General features: G+C 41.5%; 6 protein-coding genes across 9 annotated transcripts; 3 read left to right on the top strand and 3 right to left on the bottom strand.

Moving 5' to 3' along the window:
- Window positions 1–426: 426 nt before the first annotated feature.
- On the bottom strand, window positions 427–1,170 carry LOC135351617 (protein phosphatase 1 regulatory subunit 3B-like). The gene has a single exon (XM_064550673.1). The coding sequence runs from the start codon at window positions 1,168–1,170 to the stop codon at window positions 427–429; it is 744 nt and encodes a 247-aa protein (XP_064406743.1).
- Window positions 1,171–1,216: 46 nt separating this feature from the next.
- Window positions 1,217–5,068, top strand: LOC135351607 (crossover junction endonuclease EME1-like). 3 transcript variants are annotated; one of them, XM_064550660.1, is made up of 11 exons: window positions 1,217–1,416; window positions 1,464–1,582; window positions 2,298–2,519; window positions 2,690–2,788; window positions 2,999–3,091; window positions 3,202–3,326; window positions 3,593–3,826; window positions 3,999–4,053; window positions 4,158–4,319; window positions 4,757–4,813; window positions 4,928–5,068. In XM_064550660.1, the coding sequence occupies exons 1-11, from the start codon at window positions 1,368–1,370 to the stop codon at window positions 5,036–5,038; spliced, it is 1,326 nt and encodes a 441-aa protein (XP_064406730.1). In that variant the 5' UTR covers window positions 1,217–1,367; the 3' UTR covers window positions 5,039–5,068. The 3 variants fall into 3 exon arrangements, with proteins under 3 accessions (XP_064406730.1, XP_064406731.1, XP_064406732.1); XM_064550661.1 differs by having other exon boundaries at window positions 4,191–4,319; XM_064550662.1 differs by having other exon boundaries at window positions 1,221–1,416; window positions 1,496–1,582.
- A 21-nt stretch (window positions 5,069–5,089) lies between these two features.
- LOC135351619 (IQ domain-containing protein K-like) lies at window positions 5,090–12,389 on the bottom strand. The gene is made up of 6 exons (XM_064550675.1): window positions 12,335–12,389; window positions 12,167–12,264; window positions 12,063–12,112; window positions 11,917–11,994; window positions 11,693–11,809; window positions 5,090–5,381 (listed from the first exon to the last, which is right to left on the bottom strand). Exons 1-6 carry the CDS (start codon window positions 12,345–12,347, stop codon window positions 5,132–5,134), a joined length of 606 nt encoding a protein of 201 aa, XP_064406745.1. The 5' UTR covers window positions 12,348–12,389; the 3' UTR covers window positions 5,090–5,131.
- Window positions 7,318–10,080, top strand: LOC135351616 (uncharacterized). 2 transcript variants are annotated; one of them, XM_064550670.1, is made up of 4 exons: window positions 7,318–8,108; window positions 8,195–8,791; window positions 8,841–9,230; window positions 9,474–10,080. In XM_064550670.1, exons 2-4 carry the CDS (start codon window positions 8,776–8,778, stop codon window positions 9,848–9,850), a joined length of 783 nt encoding a protein of 260 aa, XP_064406740.1. In that variant the 5' UTR covers window positions 7,318–8,108; window positions 8,195–8,775; the 3' UTR covers window positions 9,851–10,080. The 2 variants fall into 2 exon arrangements, with proteins under 2 accessions (XP_064406740.1, XP_064406742.1); XM_064550672.1 differs by having other exon boundaries at window positions 8,195–9,230; window positions 9,555–10,080.
- Window positions 12,385–17,447, top strand: LOC135351606 (transmembrane protein 104-like). The gene is made up of 9 exons (XM_064550658.1): window positions 12,385–12,543; window positions 12,830–13,096; window positions 13,249–13,357; window positions 13,887–13,975; window positions 14,156–14,186; window positions 14,332–14,431; window positions 14,687–14,831; window positions 15,977–16,070; window positions 16,509–17,447. The coding sequence occupies exons 1-9, from the start codon at window positions 12,496–12,498 to the stop codon at window positions 17,318–17,320; spliced, it is 1,695 nt and encodes a 564-aa protein (XP_064406728.1). The 5' UTR covers window positions 12,385–12,495; the 3' UTR covers window positions 17,321–17,447.
- A 215-nt stretch (window positions 17,448–17,662) lies between these two features.
- LOC135351618 (uncharacterized protein C7orf50 homolog) lies at window positions 17,663–18,629 on the bottom strand. The gene is made up of 3 exons (XM_064550674.1): window positions 18,189–18,629; window positions 17,930–18,053; window positions 17,663–17,801 (listed from the first exon to the last, which is right to left on the bottom strand). Exons 1-3 carry the CDS (start codon window positions 18,627–18,629, stop codon window positions 17,743–17,745), a joined length of 624 nt encoding a protein of 207 aa, XP_064406744.1. The 3' UTR covers window positions 17,663–17,742.
- Window positions 18,630–18,773: the final 144 nt, after the last annotated feature.

Raw genomic sequence — 18,773 nt, forward strand, 5'->3', positions numbered from 1 at the left:
GTTCAATTGACCAGCCTTGACAGCCCTATAATGCCGTGGCCGGAGGGGATAAACTTGATGCCTCTCTACATTTGCTCTGAATGATCAAGCTATAATTCGTCTCAGCTGGCAGATTTAATCTTATAGGAGAATAAACAGATTCTGGAGATTTGGATCTCGATAATCCCCATTATACTCAACACACATGCACACTGTCACATGCACGCACACACACACAAACACCGTATATATATATACCTCGTTTGCGCATGCGCACCTATAGGAATAATTGTACTGTGCAGTGTGCACTTGAATGATTCTCCTTGCATGTGTGATTATAAATAAGATGGGAAACGTAAATATATAATTATATAATTTATACATGCATGTACATGAAATCAGAACAATAATAATTGTCACTGTAAAAACACTTTTGTTTGAAGCTAATCAATTATTGAGCAGAATTCCAAAATTTTCTCCTCCATTATTGTCCCAGAACTCCATTCCATTGACGTGGTAGGCCACAGCTAGTTCAACACACACTCCACCATCAGTTTTGTTGCACACTGAGTTGGAGTCAATGGTGAATCTGAACCAGTCGTGAGAGAACCCCTCGGAGCTGTCATCATAGCTCGCCATTGTGTCGTGGTATGAGGCCCAGTTGTTGGCTGTCCATCGCACAAAGACTCTCTTGTGATACGCTAGATTGGCCACCATTACTGTTCCACTCATATTGGAATCTGCCGTTAGTCTCAATTCCACCAGTTGGACATTATTTCTCATGTCGACAGGCCACAGCTTTGGTTGGCTTGAGTCACAGAATCCTTCATCTGTTGCCACTAGTTGAACCTCTTCTTTGGGTGGCTGCTCATCAGAGCTGAGGAGGGTGAGAGAAGAGGATCTTGTTAGAGATTGCGATTCTTCATCAACCAACAGTTCTTCTGGTGGTTCTTGTTCAAAATCAAAATCACTGAAGGTTGATTGCAGAGAAGTGAGAGAAGGCACTCTAGTTAGAGGCTCTTGTAGGGAAGTGATGGAGGGTGCACGAGTGAGCTCCTCCCCCAGATCTATCTGGCTCAAATGCTGAGGAACAATGCGTGGGTAGAGACTGCCATTGTGTCGCCGTCTCTTCTCCTGCATCAAAGATATCTTGATCCTCAACTTCCTCTTTAGAGTCTTCAGAATATTCATTGTAGTGTAAATTTTTAGACGATTGAATTAAAGCTTCTTTCTTTCTTCCAAGACAAGCAATAATTATTTTGACGCATGCCAATGAGCGTTGTCACTAACTAACGTCATTACAGCATCGTAACTACCCAAATATTAGCCGCCCTCGTTTTCAATCAAGAAAACGGCCACCCCCATCTAAAGATCATGGCTCTCTGTCTATGATGTCCAGTGATTCTGATGAAGGTCTGCCTGCATTTGACCTGGGAGGTAAGTAGACAATGCTCTTGCTATAAGTATGCTCCTGCCTTGTGTAGGCTGCTCCTCTAAGACTAAGACCACTGCACAGAGGTCAGGGAGGGAGCTGCTCTCAAGGTCCATTGATGAGATGAGTGAGAAGGAATTGAGAGTGGAGATCAAGAGAAGAGAGGCTGTGGTGAGGAACAGACTATACCATAAATATCACCGTACTACCGTAGAAACTGGATTATTAACAAACAAGCACAGATCCAAGTATACAGTTTTTTTCTGTATTTACAGATTTCACTCTTCTATTACGGTAATAATCATATGGATATAGACGTAGACACGTGGCTGCACTGTACTTGTGACCTTCTGTCAGCTTACAGCCTTAATGAACAGTGAAGTGTCTAGTAGTATCCCTACAGCCAAGAGTAGATAAGAGTACTCTTATCTACTTTTGCTACAGCTTATGCCTCATGCTGGTGGGGTCTGATACTGAAACACATGCTAAACATTTATCTTATGCAGCTAGAACTTCATCTTATAAAGCCACTAAACAACACTTTATCTCATTTCCATGTTTACTGAAAATCATTAGTAAATACGGACAAAATAATGATTATACTGAAAAGAAAAGTTTTTACTTGGAGACTCTGCAAGCACCTGGAGTATTGTCGTATGCCAAACTTTCCCATAATTGTCTATACTGCGACCATAATAATAGGCTACCGAAAAGAGATCTATAGATATACAGCTACAGTGATAGATGTCAGAATTCTAGCCAAAAACTATGTTGAGCTCTTTCACATTAATTATTATGGGAGCTGTTTACTATTATTTTACTTGGACGTTAACAACGCTCACAGCACATTCACCTAGCTCACCTAAGTCATGTTGAACTGCTATAGGACAAACGGAGGTTGGCTGAAATGAAAAAGCTGGAAAAACAACGAGAAAATGTTGAAAAAAAACTCCAGAAAGAAATTGAAAAAGCCAAAAAACAAGCAACCAGTGCCAGTCGAAAGGATGACCAGCCAGCAGAGAGGCTCAAGCACATGGTTGCCATACTGGACACAGCTATTGCAGAGAACTCCACACTCATGTCCTCTCTGGCTGCCAAACTGAGTGAGGTCAGTGGATTGTGTAGCGGCTTAAATGGAATCCTGATTACTTAAGCGAAATTATAGAGGGCAATATGGCATGTAACTATACTGTAACTAAGTCCCAAGTCAGCACTACTCTGCATGAACTAGTATGCAAAACTTGATTTTTGTAGGCATTTTGTTGACTTTGACCATAGGTTGAGGTGGAGTATCGTATTGGTAAAGATGTGCTTCACCCTGGTACCATCTCGTGGCTCAGGAAGACAGCTGAGCGGACAGTTGATGAGCAGGCACAGGTGAGAGAAGTCTTATAGCGAATCAGCACATGTATCAGTCAGTATACAGTAAATCATTAATTTTGGCTTCTAAATTTCGTCCTATCAGTGGTAGTTGCCTTAGCACAAGCCATCAATTTGAACAAGGGTTATTAGCTAGTTTCATCCTCTCAACTTTTTTGTTCTGTAAGTCTCTGTCGAATTGTTCTAACGTATTCGCACTGTGTGCAGATACTGACAAAAGTGTGTGAGGAGGAGCAAGCTGAGCTGCTGGTCAACATTGAGGCACAAGGCCTTGCTGGTCTAGTCCACTACACAAAAATGGTGAGTTTATACATGTACCACTACTGCATGCATGTAATTGACAACACAATTTTTCATGCTCTCTAAATTTAAACGTTACAAGTACAACAGAAACACTTAATCTCATGTAGGCACAGTGTGGTCAAACTTTGCCAGATGGGGCAAAGACGTTCAAGCAGTATGTGGAGGAGCTCATAAAGTCATTCCCTAACAAAAAAGTCACTTTAGTAGTTCAAGGAGTGGAAGCATTCCTAAGGTATGACGACCTAAGCCCTTGTACGAAACCCTCTTCAAAATGTGTGTGTACTGCATGTCTGTGTTGACATTCATTGAGCAAGTTTTGTCATTTACTATAATTTATAGGTCTACCTGTTTCATACGCAAAGTCACACCAAAACATGTGAACATTGCTAAGATTGGCCGGGAAAGCATGTCCTCTCTCATAACTATCTCTACACGCATGTATTGTCACACTGCACTGTCATCCACTACTTCACACACTTGCACACGTGCTTGCAATAGAGGCAACAAGACCCACCAGAACAGGCAGTACAGGCAGGCTGTAACTGGGCGGGAAGCTGCCACTAAAAACTCATCACAGCGAATGTTCTCAGATGTGACTCGGCTGGATTGTGAGGAGGTATTGGTGGACATGCAGCTGGTGCTGGGCCCTGTGGTGAGGATGTGTGAGGGCCCCGAGGAACTGGCCGAGTATGTGGTCACCATGACAAAGGCTATATCTGAGTCTTACTTCAAGTGAGCCATGAGTCTTTTGTGGTGCACGTGTGTAAAGTTTCCCCTAAATGTTAAATTTCTCAAGAAACCATTAAGACTAAAGTTGTCACATGTGCTATAATAATGTTTGCGCTTCTAAGGAAACCCTGCATCATAATTATCTGCTGGTATAATCTTTTGTTGTATTTACTAGGCAAAGCAACCCATTTTCATTTCACACTGAAACTGGTCAAGGGCCTTCAAAACAGGTATGTGTATGTATACATTATTGCTGATGCTATAATTATGCATGTAGGAGCCATAATAATTAACTGAAATTACGCTATATATACTTCCTTTCTTTGATTGTCAGTCACCGTTGGCTATACCGGTTTCTTATGTTCAGGCTCTCTCTGATGCTGATAGCAAAGTGAGCCTCATCTTCAAGCATCAACTGATGCAGTTGAACAATGTATCTGAGCATATGGCTGCTGCTGTGGTCAGTGTTTACCCCTCCCCCGCACACTTACTCAACGTGAGTGATGTACAGTGGAACCCCAAACATTGTTATATAGAGTTGACCTTTTTGCTGAAGAGTTGTTTTGTACATATACCATTTGAGACCTGGATCCTCTGGTCTGATTATCGCAGTTCTCCAGTATTATCTGTTTTTCATATTGTACTTTTTGAATCCTAGCATGTATTATTATCAGTAATGTCAAGGGCGTATGAAGAGAAGAGGGCATGTATTATTAGTCCAACGTGCGAGCAAAAACTGCGTTCAATCTATTTATAGCTATCTGCACATGTACTGTACACAAAATCAGAATCTATTTTTAGATATTACTTTTCCAGTAAATTCCACCACCCACTTACAGTTTTTGCTCGCAAGCTGTTGCATGCCCGGGGTTTTTGGCTGTATGTATGCTCGCTATTTAAAGTTTCAGAAAAGTAATATTTGTTCAATTCCAGGCGTATGAAAGCTGCTCTGATACAAAGAGTGCTCAACTACTATTGCACGACATTGAGGTACATGTACACCCGTACCCATGCATGCAATAATTAATGTTATACAGGTACTATAAATTAATATGTATGACATGGCTATCACTATCTTTCCCTCCTTAATTTGTGTTCCTGCAGGTGCGTCGAGGTGTGGGTGTGGTTTCGTCAACTCGCAGATTAGGTCCCACCCACTCTAAGAGAATTCATCTACTAATGACAGCGACAGACCAAACTCTCACTCTAAGCTAGCTCCATTGCTCCAATAATTTCCATGTAGGTATAATTGTATTATACTATTCATTTTGAGTTCAAATAATCTCATTTTTATGCACACAGTGTATTTCACTTATTGTCAACATTCATAACTGAGTTTGCTTGCAATAAATTACTATCTACAGTAGAGTGTGTTTGGCTGTCGTGCGCTATGCTCCATGGTCGTTCATCTTCATTAATTGGAGACGGTGGAATTGGTGACAGTGTTGGTTGCTTTCTAGTTCGAGATATAAAGCTCTTGGTAGCTGATATCTTTCTCCATTTCTTTTGTATCCTTTTTATAGCTGATTTCTCCTTTTCTACTTCTTTTTTCCATGACCTATATATAATTATACGATAGGAGTTCAAACATGACCGTGGGGGTTACATTGTACTAGTTCATTATTAAGAAACAATTGGAGTGCTATGGTTCATTAGGTACGTACACATGCATGCATGCCATTACATTACACTGTAGCCTCGATTCCAGCCGCGAAGAAAAGGCGGCCTGGTATACCTTGTATGCGCATGCACGTACATTACCCTAAAAAGGGGGTAATCCGTGTATTTGTGGATACTGTCAGTAAAATAAACCGTATACTATTTGTATTCTGAAGTTACAGTCCGTTACTTTATTTATGCAAAGATGACTGAGTTCTTATGCCCTTTATTGTATCAAGCCAATTGCAAGTCTCTACTTAACGACACCCTACACTGTAAGGCTACAGATGTTATAGGAAAGGCATGATGTGTTCATGTGGGTCCTCTGATGAGGCTGTGGTAATATGGACCAGGCAAGTCTTCTGCTACCAAATCTTGCCTTTATGTTCGACAAGAAGTCATTGCTGAAGATAAAGAAGCTAATAATCACTCCTGAAAGCTTTTAATAAGCTTTAACTCGACACTCAGGTAGTTATTCACTCAAGACCTACTGATGTATTAAAGAGTCCACTACTGGCAGCTTTAGCTGTCTTGGAGACTTTCTTGAACTGTTTCTTTGATAAACAGAGCTAGAAGAAGCAACACTGCTGCAGCATAATTATTCCACTTTGATTAGTGTCTCTGAAAGCTGCCATTGTGGTCACATTGTCATACCTTTGTCCGTTTTTACAATTATTTTGTATGATGAAATTGCTGTCAATTATTTCGCGCATGCGCATACAAGGTATACCAGGCCGACTTTCGCTTTGCGGCCTGGAATCGAGGCTGATTACACTGCTGCTTTGATAATCCTCAGAATGAACATATGAGGAGCAATTTTATGCCTCGGGTGCGCATGCGCAAGCGAGGTATACGGTAGTGTGTTTGTGTGTGCATGTGTGTAGACTGTTACAGCTGCTTAAGGATCAATGAAGTGCAAGTAAGAGTTTCTATAGGCTTCTAGTCATGTTTTCTTGGATTCGTATTTGTGGATTTACAAAATAAAGCTTCATTCTCGAGTTTAGATGGGCGTGCCCGTCCCCATGCAGCCATAAAATGGGGGGACGGGTTTCAAGCCAATCAAGCATTCGTTCTCTGTATTGCCGTACTAACAATGAATATTAGCCCGCCTCTAACCGCAGAGCCTCAGCTTGGCTGCAGAAGGGGAGGAGCTGGGAAGCCAAGGAATGCATTACATAAGGGCTATACAATTTGATTGGTGCTCAAGTGCATTACGTAAGCAAGTCTGCAATCTGATTGGTGCTGCATGATTTTCTGCAGCAGAACGAATGCTAGATAGGGCTGAAACCCGTCCCCTCATTTTATGGCTGGGAACGGGCACGCCCATCTATCTCGAGTTATGCCTAGTTTTGCTTACTTGGAATGCCATTGCAGCCTTTTCAGAAGAGTCTGTAGTAAAACTTGTTCACCGAGTGTTGCTACTCTCCTTAGTAGTTAGCTCTGCACTATAGAACGCTAGCTATTGGTAGTTGCAAGAGTGAGAAGAGAGCTGCAAGGCTCTGCTTTTGGCATCGATCGTTTTAACAACAATCATCGTCGATCATTACCCACTTTTTGAGTTTCCCTTGGATTTTGCATGTGTAGTAAAATTTAAAATATTCATTCATGTGTATAAAAGCTAGCCATTAGTAGCTTTATGTTGTGTCTCTTTGGTACCTCCACCGAGGCATCAGCACCTGCGGTGCTTTCATTGGGTTTGTGTTTGCTAATGAATTCTTCAGTCTTCTCGTAACATGTGCAGGTCACATTGTGAATTGTGTGGGCGTAGCTAGCTATAGACTAGGCCTAGTAGTAGTACTTAGTAGTACAGTCATGTATATAATATATCTATGCTGCTGAGCTATTTATAAGAGAAGACAGTAGTATATTATTGACAGCTAAATAAGATGTTGACATCTAGAGTACCTAGGACATGCACCTAATGCCTTTCTTCTCAGATGTGCATGGATATCTGCAGTACTTAGTGAGGAGGAGAATTGTCTTATCGTCTTGACAGGTAAATCATTGCACATCTAGATTCAAATTATTTTTCTGTTTGCTTATATTGCTAATCATGTGACCTACAGCCAATGACATACATCAAATCCAGCCATGTGCAATAAGTTATTATTGTAGATTCGTCATCATTCAAATCATCCAGCCATCTCAAAAGTGCAGCTTGAAGCTATAGGTAGCTTTTTCTAATCTGAAAACTAGGTTTTCAGCTTCGTGATCAGCAATAAAACCTTTGAGCTAGCCAACGTGTTTTAATGCTGGTGCACTCGGATTCGATGATGCAATAATGCTCTCGATTGAGTAAATGCACTCGCTACGCTCGAGCATTATTGCATCGTCTTCGTGGATACATTAAAAACTTATTGCTAGCTATAAGTGTGTACTTAAAGTTGCGGTCAGTGAAGTCATACAATGTGGATTGTGGGGGCTGAAAATGTATAAGGGAGACCAAGTTGGCAAGGTAACTGATTGGTTTGTCTACCGAGGGCGTATCTGCCCCTTCACTTATATACCTCAGCATTCATTCTCTGAGTACAGTGTGAATCAAGACTACATAAGATGTCAACAAATGCAGTGCTCAAGTTTAGAAGGACTCACAGATTTTACTGGCTTTGTCTTACTGCATTCACAGGTATTTTTGTTCTAAGTTTATGTGCTATTGGATGGTAGGTAGTTTTTGACACTAGCTAGACGATATCATTCTCTCTTGATCTGCAGTTGCAATCACTTGCTGTGAATCAACCTTTGAGTGGAGCTGCTCTAACGCTGTATCAGACAGTGATTCATGCAATGATCACCTATATATTCCTGACATAGATGTTGATATAAACAATTTGGGAGACATTGAGTCCACCTATCCTGCGACTGTCATCATTTACCCCGTGACATTAAACTCTCTGGATTGTAATGGCATTGTCACTGGAGTGGAATATTGCTACAGAAGAGCTGATTTAAACTCAAACATTTTCACATTGCTCATTTTGAGAGAGAATGCAGACACGTTTAGAATTACTAGAGTTATGCTCATTCCCCGCCCACCTAGTACCGATGAAACGTGCAATGGAATGATATGCTGTGGCTCACACAGCTTCACCTCTGTTGAGCAATTTGAACTGCCAATAAGTAACTTTGCATTTGGAGTTATAGATCCTATTGGTGGACATGAACTTTTTGGCTTTCATAGCACCCGCACAGAATTTCAAACCTTGCAATACCTTATTCTTCCTAGTAGTGTAACTATTACTGTCAACGCAGCCATAACAAAATCTGGACGTCTTGAAAATTGAACGATTCGGATTATGAGATTTGTTGTTGGTAAGTGTTTGCCTCTATTTAACTATGTGCATTCATTTATCCACTCCAGAAATCTCTTCTGATGGTTCAATTACCACAGCTCCAAACACAGCAGCACCAGAAATCTCTTCTGATGGTTCAACTACCACAGCTCCAAACACAGCAGCACCAGAAATCTCTTCTGATGGTTCAACTACCACAGCTCCAAACACAGCAGCACCCCCCTCTGGGGGGACAGGTGGTGGTGACAGCTCTCTCCCTATTATCCTGGGTGGAGTGGTTGGTGTACTGGTGTTCGTGGTGCTACTGATGGTGGGTGTGTTTGTGTTGGTTGTGTGCATTCGTACGAGGAAGAGATCTACTGATAAATGGAAGCCTGAGGTCGTATCTGAACGACAACTTGCAGAGGGTAGTCAGAGAGGGGTGATCAATAATGGTATCCTCAGCACTGGGGATGCTGGTGAGTGTGTGTGTGTGTCTACAATTTTGTAGAGTCTAGAGATCAATTAAATTGAGTGCCTCCCTTTATTAGCTATAGACATGCACTAGCTGCATGCTAATTCCTCTCGATCAGTCCTCCACTGCTGAGACTGAAGATTGTAGCTAACTATATAATGATTGCATGTGAGATTGGATTGGCAGTAAATTGGCATATGCATGTAGTGGGAAAGAAACCCTCATTCAACTACACACACATACACAGAAGAGGAAGTTATTGAGCTAAACTTTCCAAGGCAACTGACCGAAACTATTACCCAAAATCCATTGTACATGCCCAACACAGATGCATCCATCAACTACGAGGGAGAGTATGAATATTCTTACATTGATCCAGAAGATATACGCATTCTAGCAAGAAATCCAATTGTCAGTCAAGATAAAACAGACAAAGTAGCCACTTCAACAAGGAGATCTGGAGATGGCTCAGAAATGGCCACATCAGCACCATTGACCAGAAAAGAAATGCATTATAATCAAGTACCTACTGCTGACAATATTTGTTATGGCTCAACTATTCCACGAGGTCATTCTGACCAAGTGCCAACTTCTGACGATGTTGCTTATGGCTCTGCTGCTTGACAAGAAAAACCAATTGACTTGTTGGATGTTCTGGCTTGATTAAATGAATTACGTGTGTAGCTATATTATTCCTTATCATCTGTCTAAAACTATGGCCAGTAAAGTCATATACAGATTGTGTGAACACTCATTAACCCGAGCCACGGGTCAGTCATTCAGTGTGTTTGTTTGTTGTTTTGTCCGTCTGTAATTTTTCCGATATAATTATTATTTCAGCTAACTTTGATTGCTCATGACTTTAGTTTGAATTGTCTGATTATGCCTCGGTGTGCATGCGCAAGCAAGGTATACGGTAGTGTGTGTGTGTAGACTGTTACAGCTACTCAAGGATCAATGAAGTGCAAGTAAGAGTTTTTGTTGCATGTTTGAGCAAAACATCAAAGAAACCACAGTGCAAATATAATTATGGCATATTGCACAGTGAAGCCAGGTACATCAAAGCTAACAAGTCACCGCAGTGCAATATGCCATATATTTGCACAGCCAAGAAAGCTTGGACAAACGTTGGGAATGATCTCTTTTATATTGTTCCTACAACTCACTTTTTGTGGTATCAAAATAAGGAATGCGGAAGGCATGAATGTCATTATACTATGCTTCTCCCACGCAACAAATCAGTTATTGCATAATCACTTGTGCAATATGAGATATTGGCTACGTAGTAATTAGTGGTCTCGAGGCCTACGGCCCTCGACCACTAATTTACTACTGAGCCAATATCTGGCATATTGCACTCGTGGTCATGCAATAACTAATACCTATAGGCTTCTAGTCATGTTTTCTTGGATTCGTATATGTGGATTTGCAAAATACTCGAGTTATGCCTAGTTTTGCTTACTTAGAATGTCATTCTGTAGCAAAACTTGTTCACCGAGTGTTGCTACTCTACTTAGTAGTTAGCTCTGCACTAGAACGCTAGCTCTATTGGTAGCTGCAAGAGTGAGAAGAGAGCTGCAAGACTCTGCTGACTTGCAGCATAGATTGAAGAGTAGAGGGATAGGAAACGAAGTGGTGCACGTGATGATTTTACATTGAATCTGCAGTGGAGCCTCGAAAATTATCCGCGCTACGCCCTATGAACGAGGCTATTAAGCACATTTTTGCCGGGTAACTCCCAAAGCTGTGTTTCCTCAAGACATCATCTTTTTCAGCAACTTATAACACGCCTAGTCCATGAGCCACGTGTAGTACTTGCTAATGACTGACCACACCCAGTAAAAAGAGACTTTCCAATAAAGTTATATGTTCCCAAGGCTGTTTTAGAGCTATTGGAACATGTAACGTGTAAGCGTGCTGGTTATGACTACTACAATAGGTATAGACCTTGAAATATAAGTGAGTTGCACGGACTAAGCACAGTTACTTGTAGTTTATTATGCACTGAGTGGTAGAAATAGATATTGACAATATCTATTGTGATGGCCTCGATTAAACCGCAGCGTAGCGCGGATGTTACTCGAGATACCAACCGTTTCCTATCCCTCTACTCTTCAATCTATGCTTGCAGTCGACTTTAACTTTTGGCATCGATCGTTTTTAACAACAATCAACGTCGATCATTACCCACTCTTTGAGTTTCCCTGTGATTCTGGATTTTGCATGCAGTAAAATTAAAAATGTTCATCATGATATCAATGTGTGTATAAAAGCTAGCTTTATGTTATGTAGCTTTGGCACCTCCACTGAGGCATCAGCACCCGCGGTGCTTTCATTTTATAGAGGTTGTTAGGAGGTTCAAATTGCAATAGAAGGTGTCATTATGGAGACTTTGGGACGGTTTTTCTAAACCCGTAGAGCAACGCTCCAATAAAACTGACAATACAAAGAGGGTCAATACTTCACCTGAACAGTTTAGCATTTCCTTGTTTCCTAGCCAAGTGCCCTCTGTAGTGTGCCTGTATGATGACTGCTGCCTGTTCCTCTGTGAGGGTGGCTGACAGTGGGAGAGGGGGGCGGGGACTGCAACAACACAAGGACGTTGATTAGATGTATCTCGTGCACGGGTTATAGCTAAAGCACCTGAAACTAATATGCAGCACACCAATTATATTGAGGCTTTGGCTTACTTTACTTCCCATTCTTCTTTAACAAATGGAATGTCTTTAAGGCTCAAACTTTCTCGATCATGGTGATTAGGATTGTGCCTAAAAAATCAAGAGATTTTCGAGTAGTGTATTAATAGAATTTACCTACATGATTTGTATTGCTTTACCTGTATAGATACTCAACTAGGTAATCCAATGCATTGAATCGCTTCCTCCTCTACAAAAAGTACACAATGTACATCAACATGTAGAGCAGTAATTGAGTGCGTACCTCTGTGCTCTTTGCAACTTTCAGTGTTTCCTCGAGACCAGGTAACAGGATCTCAAATAGCTCCTTCTCCAGAAAACTGGCAGGACTCTCTACTCCAACTGAAGCACAAAAGTTAGTCACTCAGTACACACACATGAACACTGTCAAAACAATGTTAAAAGTTCTCACCACTGAGGTCCATTTTTGACTGTTTTTTGTTGGTTGCTAAGAGGATGCTGAGAAGTGGGCGGGGCTGCATGCAGGAATTGACCTTCCTCTGGTGATGTCTACGTCTAGTACTTCTATAATAAACTGATCTCTCTGATCTGAGACTCTTTCAAGGATCCAAGATGGCAGGACCAACTTCAGATAAGCCAGTGGATACGTACAGCCCATTTGTGAGTGGAAGTACAGCCTGTTTAAGTGTTTTGTATCTGAGGCAGACTCTGACAGTAGCAACTACATGTACATAGCTAGCTAGCTGGACTGTGATTATTAAATACATTTAGGAGAGGCCTTTGCTTTAGCTATGCCATAGATACTGTGTTTCTCTCTATTGTACATGTACACACTGTCACACACGTACACAAATACAACAGAAAGTACACTATAAAAAAAGATAAAACTGAACATAGAACCACTGTACACAAACTGATACTAAATGTTTTTCTCTCCTCTGTACAGTTTGGGTTTGTGTACATCTTCAACCTGATTATTGGCGTTGGTGCCTTATCCCTCCCGAAGGCTTTCAGTCAAGCAGGTATTATTCTGGGAACCCTACTCCTCTTTATGTTAGCCTTCATGAGTTACATGACTGCCACCTTTATGATTGAAGCCATGGCTATTGCCAACGCTCTGTTCAAGTTTAGACAGAGGTCTGGTCAGAGTACGAGCAGCAGCAAGCTGTCGTCCATCTCTCATACATCACCAGACATTCAAAAAGTCGACGAGGTTAGTGCACCAAAAAGTCAACTCATCAAAGTTATGCTTTCATTTGTGTATTGAACGTGGTGGGAAATTAGTTTCAACTACCTGCAGTGAACACACACATGACCCCTGTACATCAATACAACGTATCCTCCCCCCCCGACACACACACACAGTCTGGCGTGGTGTCTGGTAGCTATGGTGCCGTGGATACCAGTCCCTCCCACCACTCGTCTCAGTATGAGAGTGAGAAGACTCCTCTTGTGCCCACCGTCATAGACTCTGGTGAGTGAAAGAAAAGTGATCGCCATTTTGTGTGAATGTGTCTTACTTCAGTATTGAGGTCACACTTACTAACACTTGTTATGTTATAAGACAGGTATCGTTTAGAAGTTTATTCAGGTCGGTACTAAAATACAATGAATACGAGTGTGTTTTCTTGACAGTGTTGTGACGATCACAATGGCGTCTCATAATTATATAGCCTTGTGTTTCTGGCCCATAGATACATGTACATGTACATGACAGGGCCCAGTAATTTGTAATGCATGTGTTAGATTCTTGTGGTACCTACAATTTCCCAAGATTTTAACACATCATCTGAAAGGCCTGTCTCTAGCTATGTTTTCATAAAAGTAATGTGATTGGACCAACAGAACTAAAGTTATGGCCATTCAAGATCTTTATTTAACGCTGGGTCCCCAGCATTATGCTGATGCGTATGTGCTGCTACAGTGAACACAATGTACATACATTGTACCAAGAGTTCTTAATGAACTCTTGATTGTACCCATAATTATATGCAATACTATAGAGACTGTGTTTACGGATAGTGGTGACACGGAGCCTGTAGGCCATGTTATCCCCCCAGATGACTATGAGATCAGCCAGAAGTTTGAAATGGTGAGTGAGCTTACATTAGAAACTCAGTTTTGAAGATCTAAATCAAAGTACATGCATGAATCATGTATACCTTACATATGTATCTGATTGAATAACTCTTTGTCCATACACACTTTTCTTGATATCAGTCATGTGTGTAGATATAGTTATGCATGAGATGAGTGTTGTGTTCCCCCTCAGGGCACTTTGGCTAACCAGTTCTACCACCCAGGTAAGCATCTCTAGACTACCATCTGTTTGAAATAAATTGATCGACCTTTGTGCAAATTATGGTGTTATAAAGTGAGGTGATCTACATGTAGCTCACTATTGTTTGACACAACTTCATGCACTCAATTGTCTATGTACTGTTGCAGTGGGTGTGTTCTTGTACTATGTGGTCATCTGTCTCTACTTGTACGGTGACCTCGCCATTTACGCTGTGGCCATCCCAAAGTCTATCACAAGAGTAGTATGGTAAGTGTGTGTGTTAACTACAAAGGAATCGACTGCTCTCCCACACAATTTGCTCAATCAGTATCGCGACCAATTGCATCCAGGGACTACCTCCCTGTGTGTATAATTATTCAAAATTCTTCTTCTAAAGACCCTTGTTAGCGGGTCCTATTCATTGGTTGTTACGGTATCTACAATGTACCTACTACATGTACATGTATGTATGTATATGCTGCATACTCACGTAATGACCCCACCCCCATACACATACACCAGTGGTGATGACATCACAAATTTCACCAACCTCACCAACCTCACTAACGTGAGCAGTGAAAACATGGAATGGAACCACTCCAACTCAACCGTGGAGTCTTATTGCTTTGGCCAGGTCAACGATCAACAGGCCTACTACATATTCTTGGTAAGTCTGTCAAGTACCAGTGTGGACTTTAAGTTAGTGGCTATCAAAGCTAGTTAACCCGAGGCGCGTAGACGGCCTCAGTTACAGTAGTGTGTGTGTGTGTGTGTGTGTGTGTGTGTGTGTGTGTGTGTGTGTGTGTGTGTGTGTGTGTGTGTGTGTGTGTGTGTGTGTGTGTGTGTGTGTGTGTGTGTGTGTGTGTGTGTGTGTGTGTGTGTGTGTGTGTGTGTGTGTGTGTGTGTGTGTGTGTGTGTGTGTGTGTGTGTGTGTGTGTGTGTGTGTGTGTGTGTGTGTGTGTGTGTGTGTGTGTGTGTGTGTGTGTGTGTGTGTGTGTGTGTGTGTGTGTGTGTGTGTGTGTGTGTGTGTGTGTGTGTGTGTGTGTGTGTGTGTGTGTGTGTGTGTGTGTGTGTGTGTGTGTGTGTGTGTGTGTGTGTGTGTGTGTGTGTGTGTGTGTGTGTGTGTGTGTGTGTGTGTGTCGCTCAGTTTGGCTTACCTGGTGATTTAGGCATCACAATTTGTACGTAGGGAAACTTGTAGCATTAAAACTAAGGCTTAAAATTTGGCAGATTTTGCAAAGAAGTCTTTGTTTCGCAGAAAAGGCGAGCTAAACCTAAGAAGCTTTTTGTGTACTACTAAACGCGGCTATTATTCGAAACATAAGCCAATAATTACTGCTTGTTTGTGGAAAAGGGTCGATACGATAGAAAGCTAGAATTGTATCTGGTTTGTCTCTGTGACTCTGGGATCCTACTCCAGGAGCCATACTTCTCTGCATGAAACTCCAGGCTTCTTTGCTGTGATCCTAGTCCACAGTGCATATAAATATCCTGTTCTCAAATGTTTCAGCATGCCTCTAGTCTGGTTTAGCTCCTGAGTTGCTGTGCTACACAGTTCAATAAGTCATACATGATAATTATTCATTACTACATGCACTGCATTATATAACTCTTCTGGTTTCTTTATAATCATGTCATGTCACTAGCCAAGGGTTTGCACTTTAGTGCTCTAGTTTTCCTAGTAGTGGCTCTTTATAGTTTTGTAGGCATTTCCTGAGCTGGCAAATAAGATTCACTTAATTCCGATACAAAGTTACGTATACTGTATGCACTATTCCTGCAATGCTACATGTAACTCCCCCTCCCCCTCAGACCATTTGTCTACTGCTCTTGTGTCCCTGGACCTTCTTCAACCTCACCAAGTCCAAGTATCTACAGCTGTTCACCACCATCTTGAGGAATGTCGGTGAGTATAGACACTCTCGGGAAACTTGTCGAACAGCATGGTACTGGACTACCTACCTACATACATGTACATGCACATAATACGTACCTATAGACTGCTACCAATAGCAGCCTGTACTGCATGTAGGCACTTGAGTTCAGATTGTCCATGATTTTATGAAAGCTTAGAAGGAGCTCTTTCAGATAGTTACGCTCAAATCTCAAATTTGGAGCGGGCTAAAATGATTGTAAGACACCATCTTAACAATTGTAAGCTTTCAGAAATTAACCTTATTGGACCAGCTGAACTAAAATTACGGCCGTCTTCATTTAATGCTGTAAATTCAATACAGCTAAGGCCCCTCACTACCTCTTATGCCTATAATTATGGTCACTATGTGCATGTCTGTAATAGAGAGTCTATACTCGTGTTATTCAATGTACACGTATATCACTGCAGCCTTTGCTATGATGGTGGGTATCGCAGTGTCCAACTTGGCTCTCGGTCCACCCACCACCCCCTCATCCGCCTCCTTGTCCGGTTTCCCCCTCCTCTTCGGAGTCAGTATCTACTCGTTCATGTGTCAGCACTCGCTACCCGGCATGGTCACACCCATGAGAAGGAAGAATGGCATTTTCTGGAAAATTGGAGTGGATTTTGCACTGATTCTGAGTTTCTACCTTCTCTTAGCCTTCACTGGAGCGTTCTGGTTACCAGAGAATAAACTTAACGATATCTACACTCTCAACTTTTTCAGACGCGTCATGCCAGATGACAATAGTGCTGAACTGCTCCTGTCAGTGCTTGGTTACTATCTCGCTTTGTTTCCCGTCTTCACGCTCAGTACAAACTTTCCCATCATCTCCATCACGCTCCGAGAAAATTTGAAAGCCCTTTTCCGAGTTCTGCTCCATCGTTGGATTGGAGACAATCCGTACCCCTGGCCAGTGGAACATATCCTCTTCCCTATACTAGCTTTGTTCATTCCAATCGGTATAGCATTTGGGACGCAAAATGTCGAGCTCCTCGTGAGCGTAACCGGTTCGTTCCCGGGTGTGGGAGTGCAATATGTGATACCTGTGACACTGGCGTTTTGTGGCAAATATATCATCACAAGCTCCAAGAGGTACAACATGAAATACGAGAACAAATATAAGTCTCCGTTCAGTTATATCTTCTTCCTAGTGTTTGTGCTTCTCTGGACAACTGTCAGTATGGTGTTGCTTATAGTCGATGACGCTCTGAAGATTGCAAACGGAAAATTCATCTAGATTGAGCCTTGTACATGATTGTGTGTGTGTGTGTGTGTGCCTGTATTTGATTGTTTTTATACAGTGGATGTGCTGTACTGTGTATCCTGTTAAATTTCAGCACATGATTTATTTAAATTATCCTTAATTGATAATAAATCACTGCATGATGTTTCCTACAGTGGATGTGTTAGTTTACTTACGTTTAAATTGCTTGTTTAAAAATTTATTACCGGTAATCTGGTATAATTATGATGTCTGTACATAATTTTACTATGATTATTTACGTTATTTGCATGTACCATAACATAATGCTTTGTTCTCATAATTGCCAGGCATGCTCGCGTACACACAAAATGGAAATGATGAAAAAATAAATAGCAACATTTAGTTCACAGCCACATGCAGAGATATTATTACAGCAGTTCACATACAGTACGTAATTAAGCTAACACCCTCAGAATCCCAACGGCTCTCTTGTATTCTCTCTTTGTGGGTGAACCTGAATGCAGCAAATTTTGAAAAGCATTGAATCCAATTTTACAAATGCAGACACGAATGAATACAGACACATTATTTTTAAGATGGGAGAGGTGCATGTGATTCAGAGAGCTGAAAGCATGCTGTTACCTTCTGGCATCTCTTCACTGTACTGGTCTAGGATGAGTCGTGCTCTCTCTGTGACCAGCTGTCTTTGGTGGCCCTGAAGCCCTTCCAGGTAACGAAGCAGCACCTTAAAGTGAGCCTTGGAGACCTGCATAAAGTTAATGTACACACACAATGACATAACCTGCTACATTACACACATTGATGTATGGACAAAACTATACACTTACACAATCATACAATGCTCACAACAGAACTCATACCCCCTGGGCCATCAACTTACCATGCTCTTTTGGTACATGTTCTGCAGAAGCCAATACTGAGGTTTCTTTCTAAAGGACCATTTCTTTTTGTTTTCGTCCCACAATCGAAGGTACTCTATAGCACATTCCTTCACTTCCTCTATAGATTTTTCCTCAGTGGGCGATTCAGTCTGTTTGCTTTTCTTTTTTCTATCCTCCGATTTCAAGACATCCTTTCCCATTGGTTCATCCAGGTCTTGATAAGAATCATTCACTTGTGTAAGCTCTTTGATATGACCTTTGACGGAGTCCAACAATTGAATGTGCTCTTCGGGTAAAGGTTCATTAGTTGGTCGAAGTGGTTCATTTGGTCGGGGTGTCTTTATAGATGGTTTATCACCATGTGTGTGCTTGTTTTGCTTCGAAGATGAAATTTCATCATTTTCTCTTTTTCTTTTTTTCTTATGAGTCGTACTATCCATCTTAGTTTTTCAGTTCTTAAGAGCTTCTTTCAGTTCAAGGCTTAAGAATATTTTCAGACTGGGATCTTCAATAGTTTTCATAACCTTTTCAGCAGCTAGTCCACCGTCTTTATAAATGGCCGCCAGTTCCTTTGCGTAATCAAT

This window comes from Halichondria panicea, chromosome 17 (genome assembly GCF_963675165.1).
Source record: "Halichondria panicea chromosome 17, odHalPani1.1, whole genome shotgun sequence".
Taxonomy (NCBI): Eukaryota; Metazoa; Porifera; class Demospongiae; order Suberitida; family Halichondriidae; genus Halichondria; species Halichondria panicea.

What these genes read in the sequence shown, in the direction of transcription:
- LOC135351617 (XM_064550673.1), bottom strand. Translation starts at nt 1,170, where the DNA reads ATGAATATTCTGAAGACTCTAAAGAGGAAGTTGAGGATCAAGATATCT.
- LOC135351607 (XM_064550660.1), top strand. Translation starts at nt 1,368, where the DNA reads ATGATGTCCAGTGATTCTGATGAAGGTCTGCCTGCATTTGACCTGGGA. An exon ending in TCAAGAGAAGAGAGGCTGTG is followed by an intron (nt 1,583 to 2,297) that starts GTGAGGAACAGA and finishes GAACTGCTATAG; the next exon opens with GACAAACGGAGGTTGGCTGA. An exon ending in ATATCTGAGTCTTACTTCAA is followed by an intron (nt 3,827 to 3,998) that starts GTGAGCCATGAG and finishes TGTATTTACTAG; the next exon opens with GCAAAGCAACCCATTTTCAT.
- LOC135351616 (XM_064550670.1), top strand. An exon ending in CCTCAGCACTGGGGATGCTG is followed by an intron (nt 9,231 to 9,473) that starts GTGAGTGTGTGT and finishes ACACATACACAG; the next exon opens with AAGAGGAAGTTATTGAGCTA.
- LOC135351619 (XM_064550675.1), bottom strand. An exon ending in CTAGTTGAGTATCTATACAG is followed by an intron (nt 11,995 to 12,062) that starts GTAAAGCAATAC and finishes TTGATTTTTTAG; the next exon opens with GCACAATCCTAATCACCATG. An exon ending in AAAGAAGAATGGGAAGTAAA is followed by an intron (nt 11,810 to 11,916) that starts GTAAGCCAAAGC and finishes GTGTTGTTGCAG; the next exon opens with TCCCCGCCCCCCTCTCCCAC.
- LOC135351606 (XM_064550658.1), top strand. Translation starts at nt 12,496, where the DNA reads ATGGCAGGACCAACTTCAGATAAGCCAGTGGATACGTACAGCCCATTT. An exon ending in TCTATCACAAGAGTAGTATG is followed by an intron (nt 14,432 to 14,686) that starts GTAAGTGTGTGT and finishes CACATACACCAG; the next exon opens with TGGTGATGACATCACAAATT. An exon ending in AGGCCTACTACATATTCTTG is followed by an intron (nt 14,832 to 15,976) that starts GTAAGTCTGTCA and finishes CCTCCCCCTCAG; the next exon opens with ACCATTTGTCTACTGCTCTT.
- LOC135351618 (XM_064550674.1), bottom strand. Translation starts at nt 18,629, where the DNA reads ATGGATAGTACGACTCATAAGAAAAAAAGAAAAAGAGAAAATGATGAA. An exon ending in ACATGTACCAAAAGAGCATG is followed by an intron (nt 18,054 to 18,188) that starts GTAAGTTGATGG and finishes AACTTTATGCAG; the next exon opens with GTCTCCAAGGCTCACTTTAA. An exon ending in CAGTGAAGAGATGCCAGAAG is followed by an intron (nt 17,802 to 17,929) that starts GTAACAGCATGC and finishes TGCTGCATTCAG; the next exon opens with GTTCACCCACAAAGAGAGAA.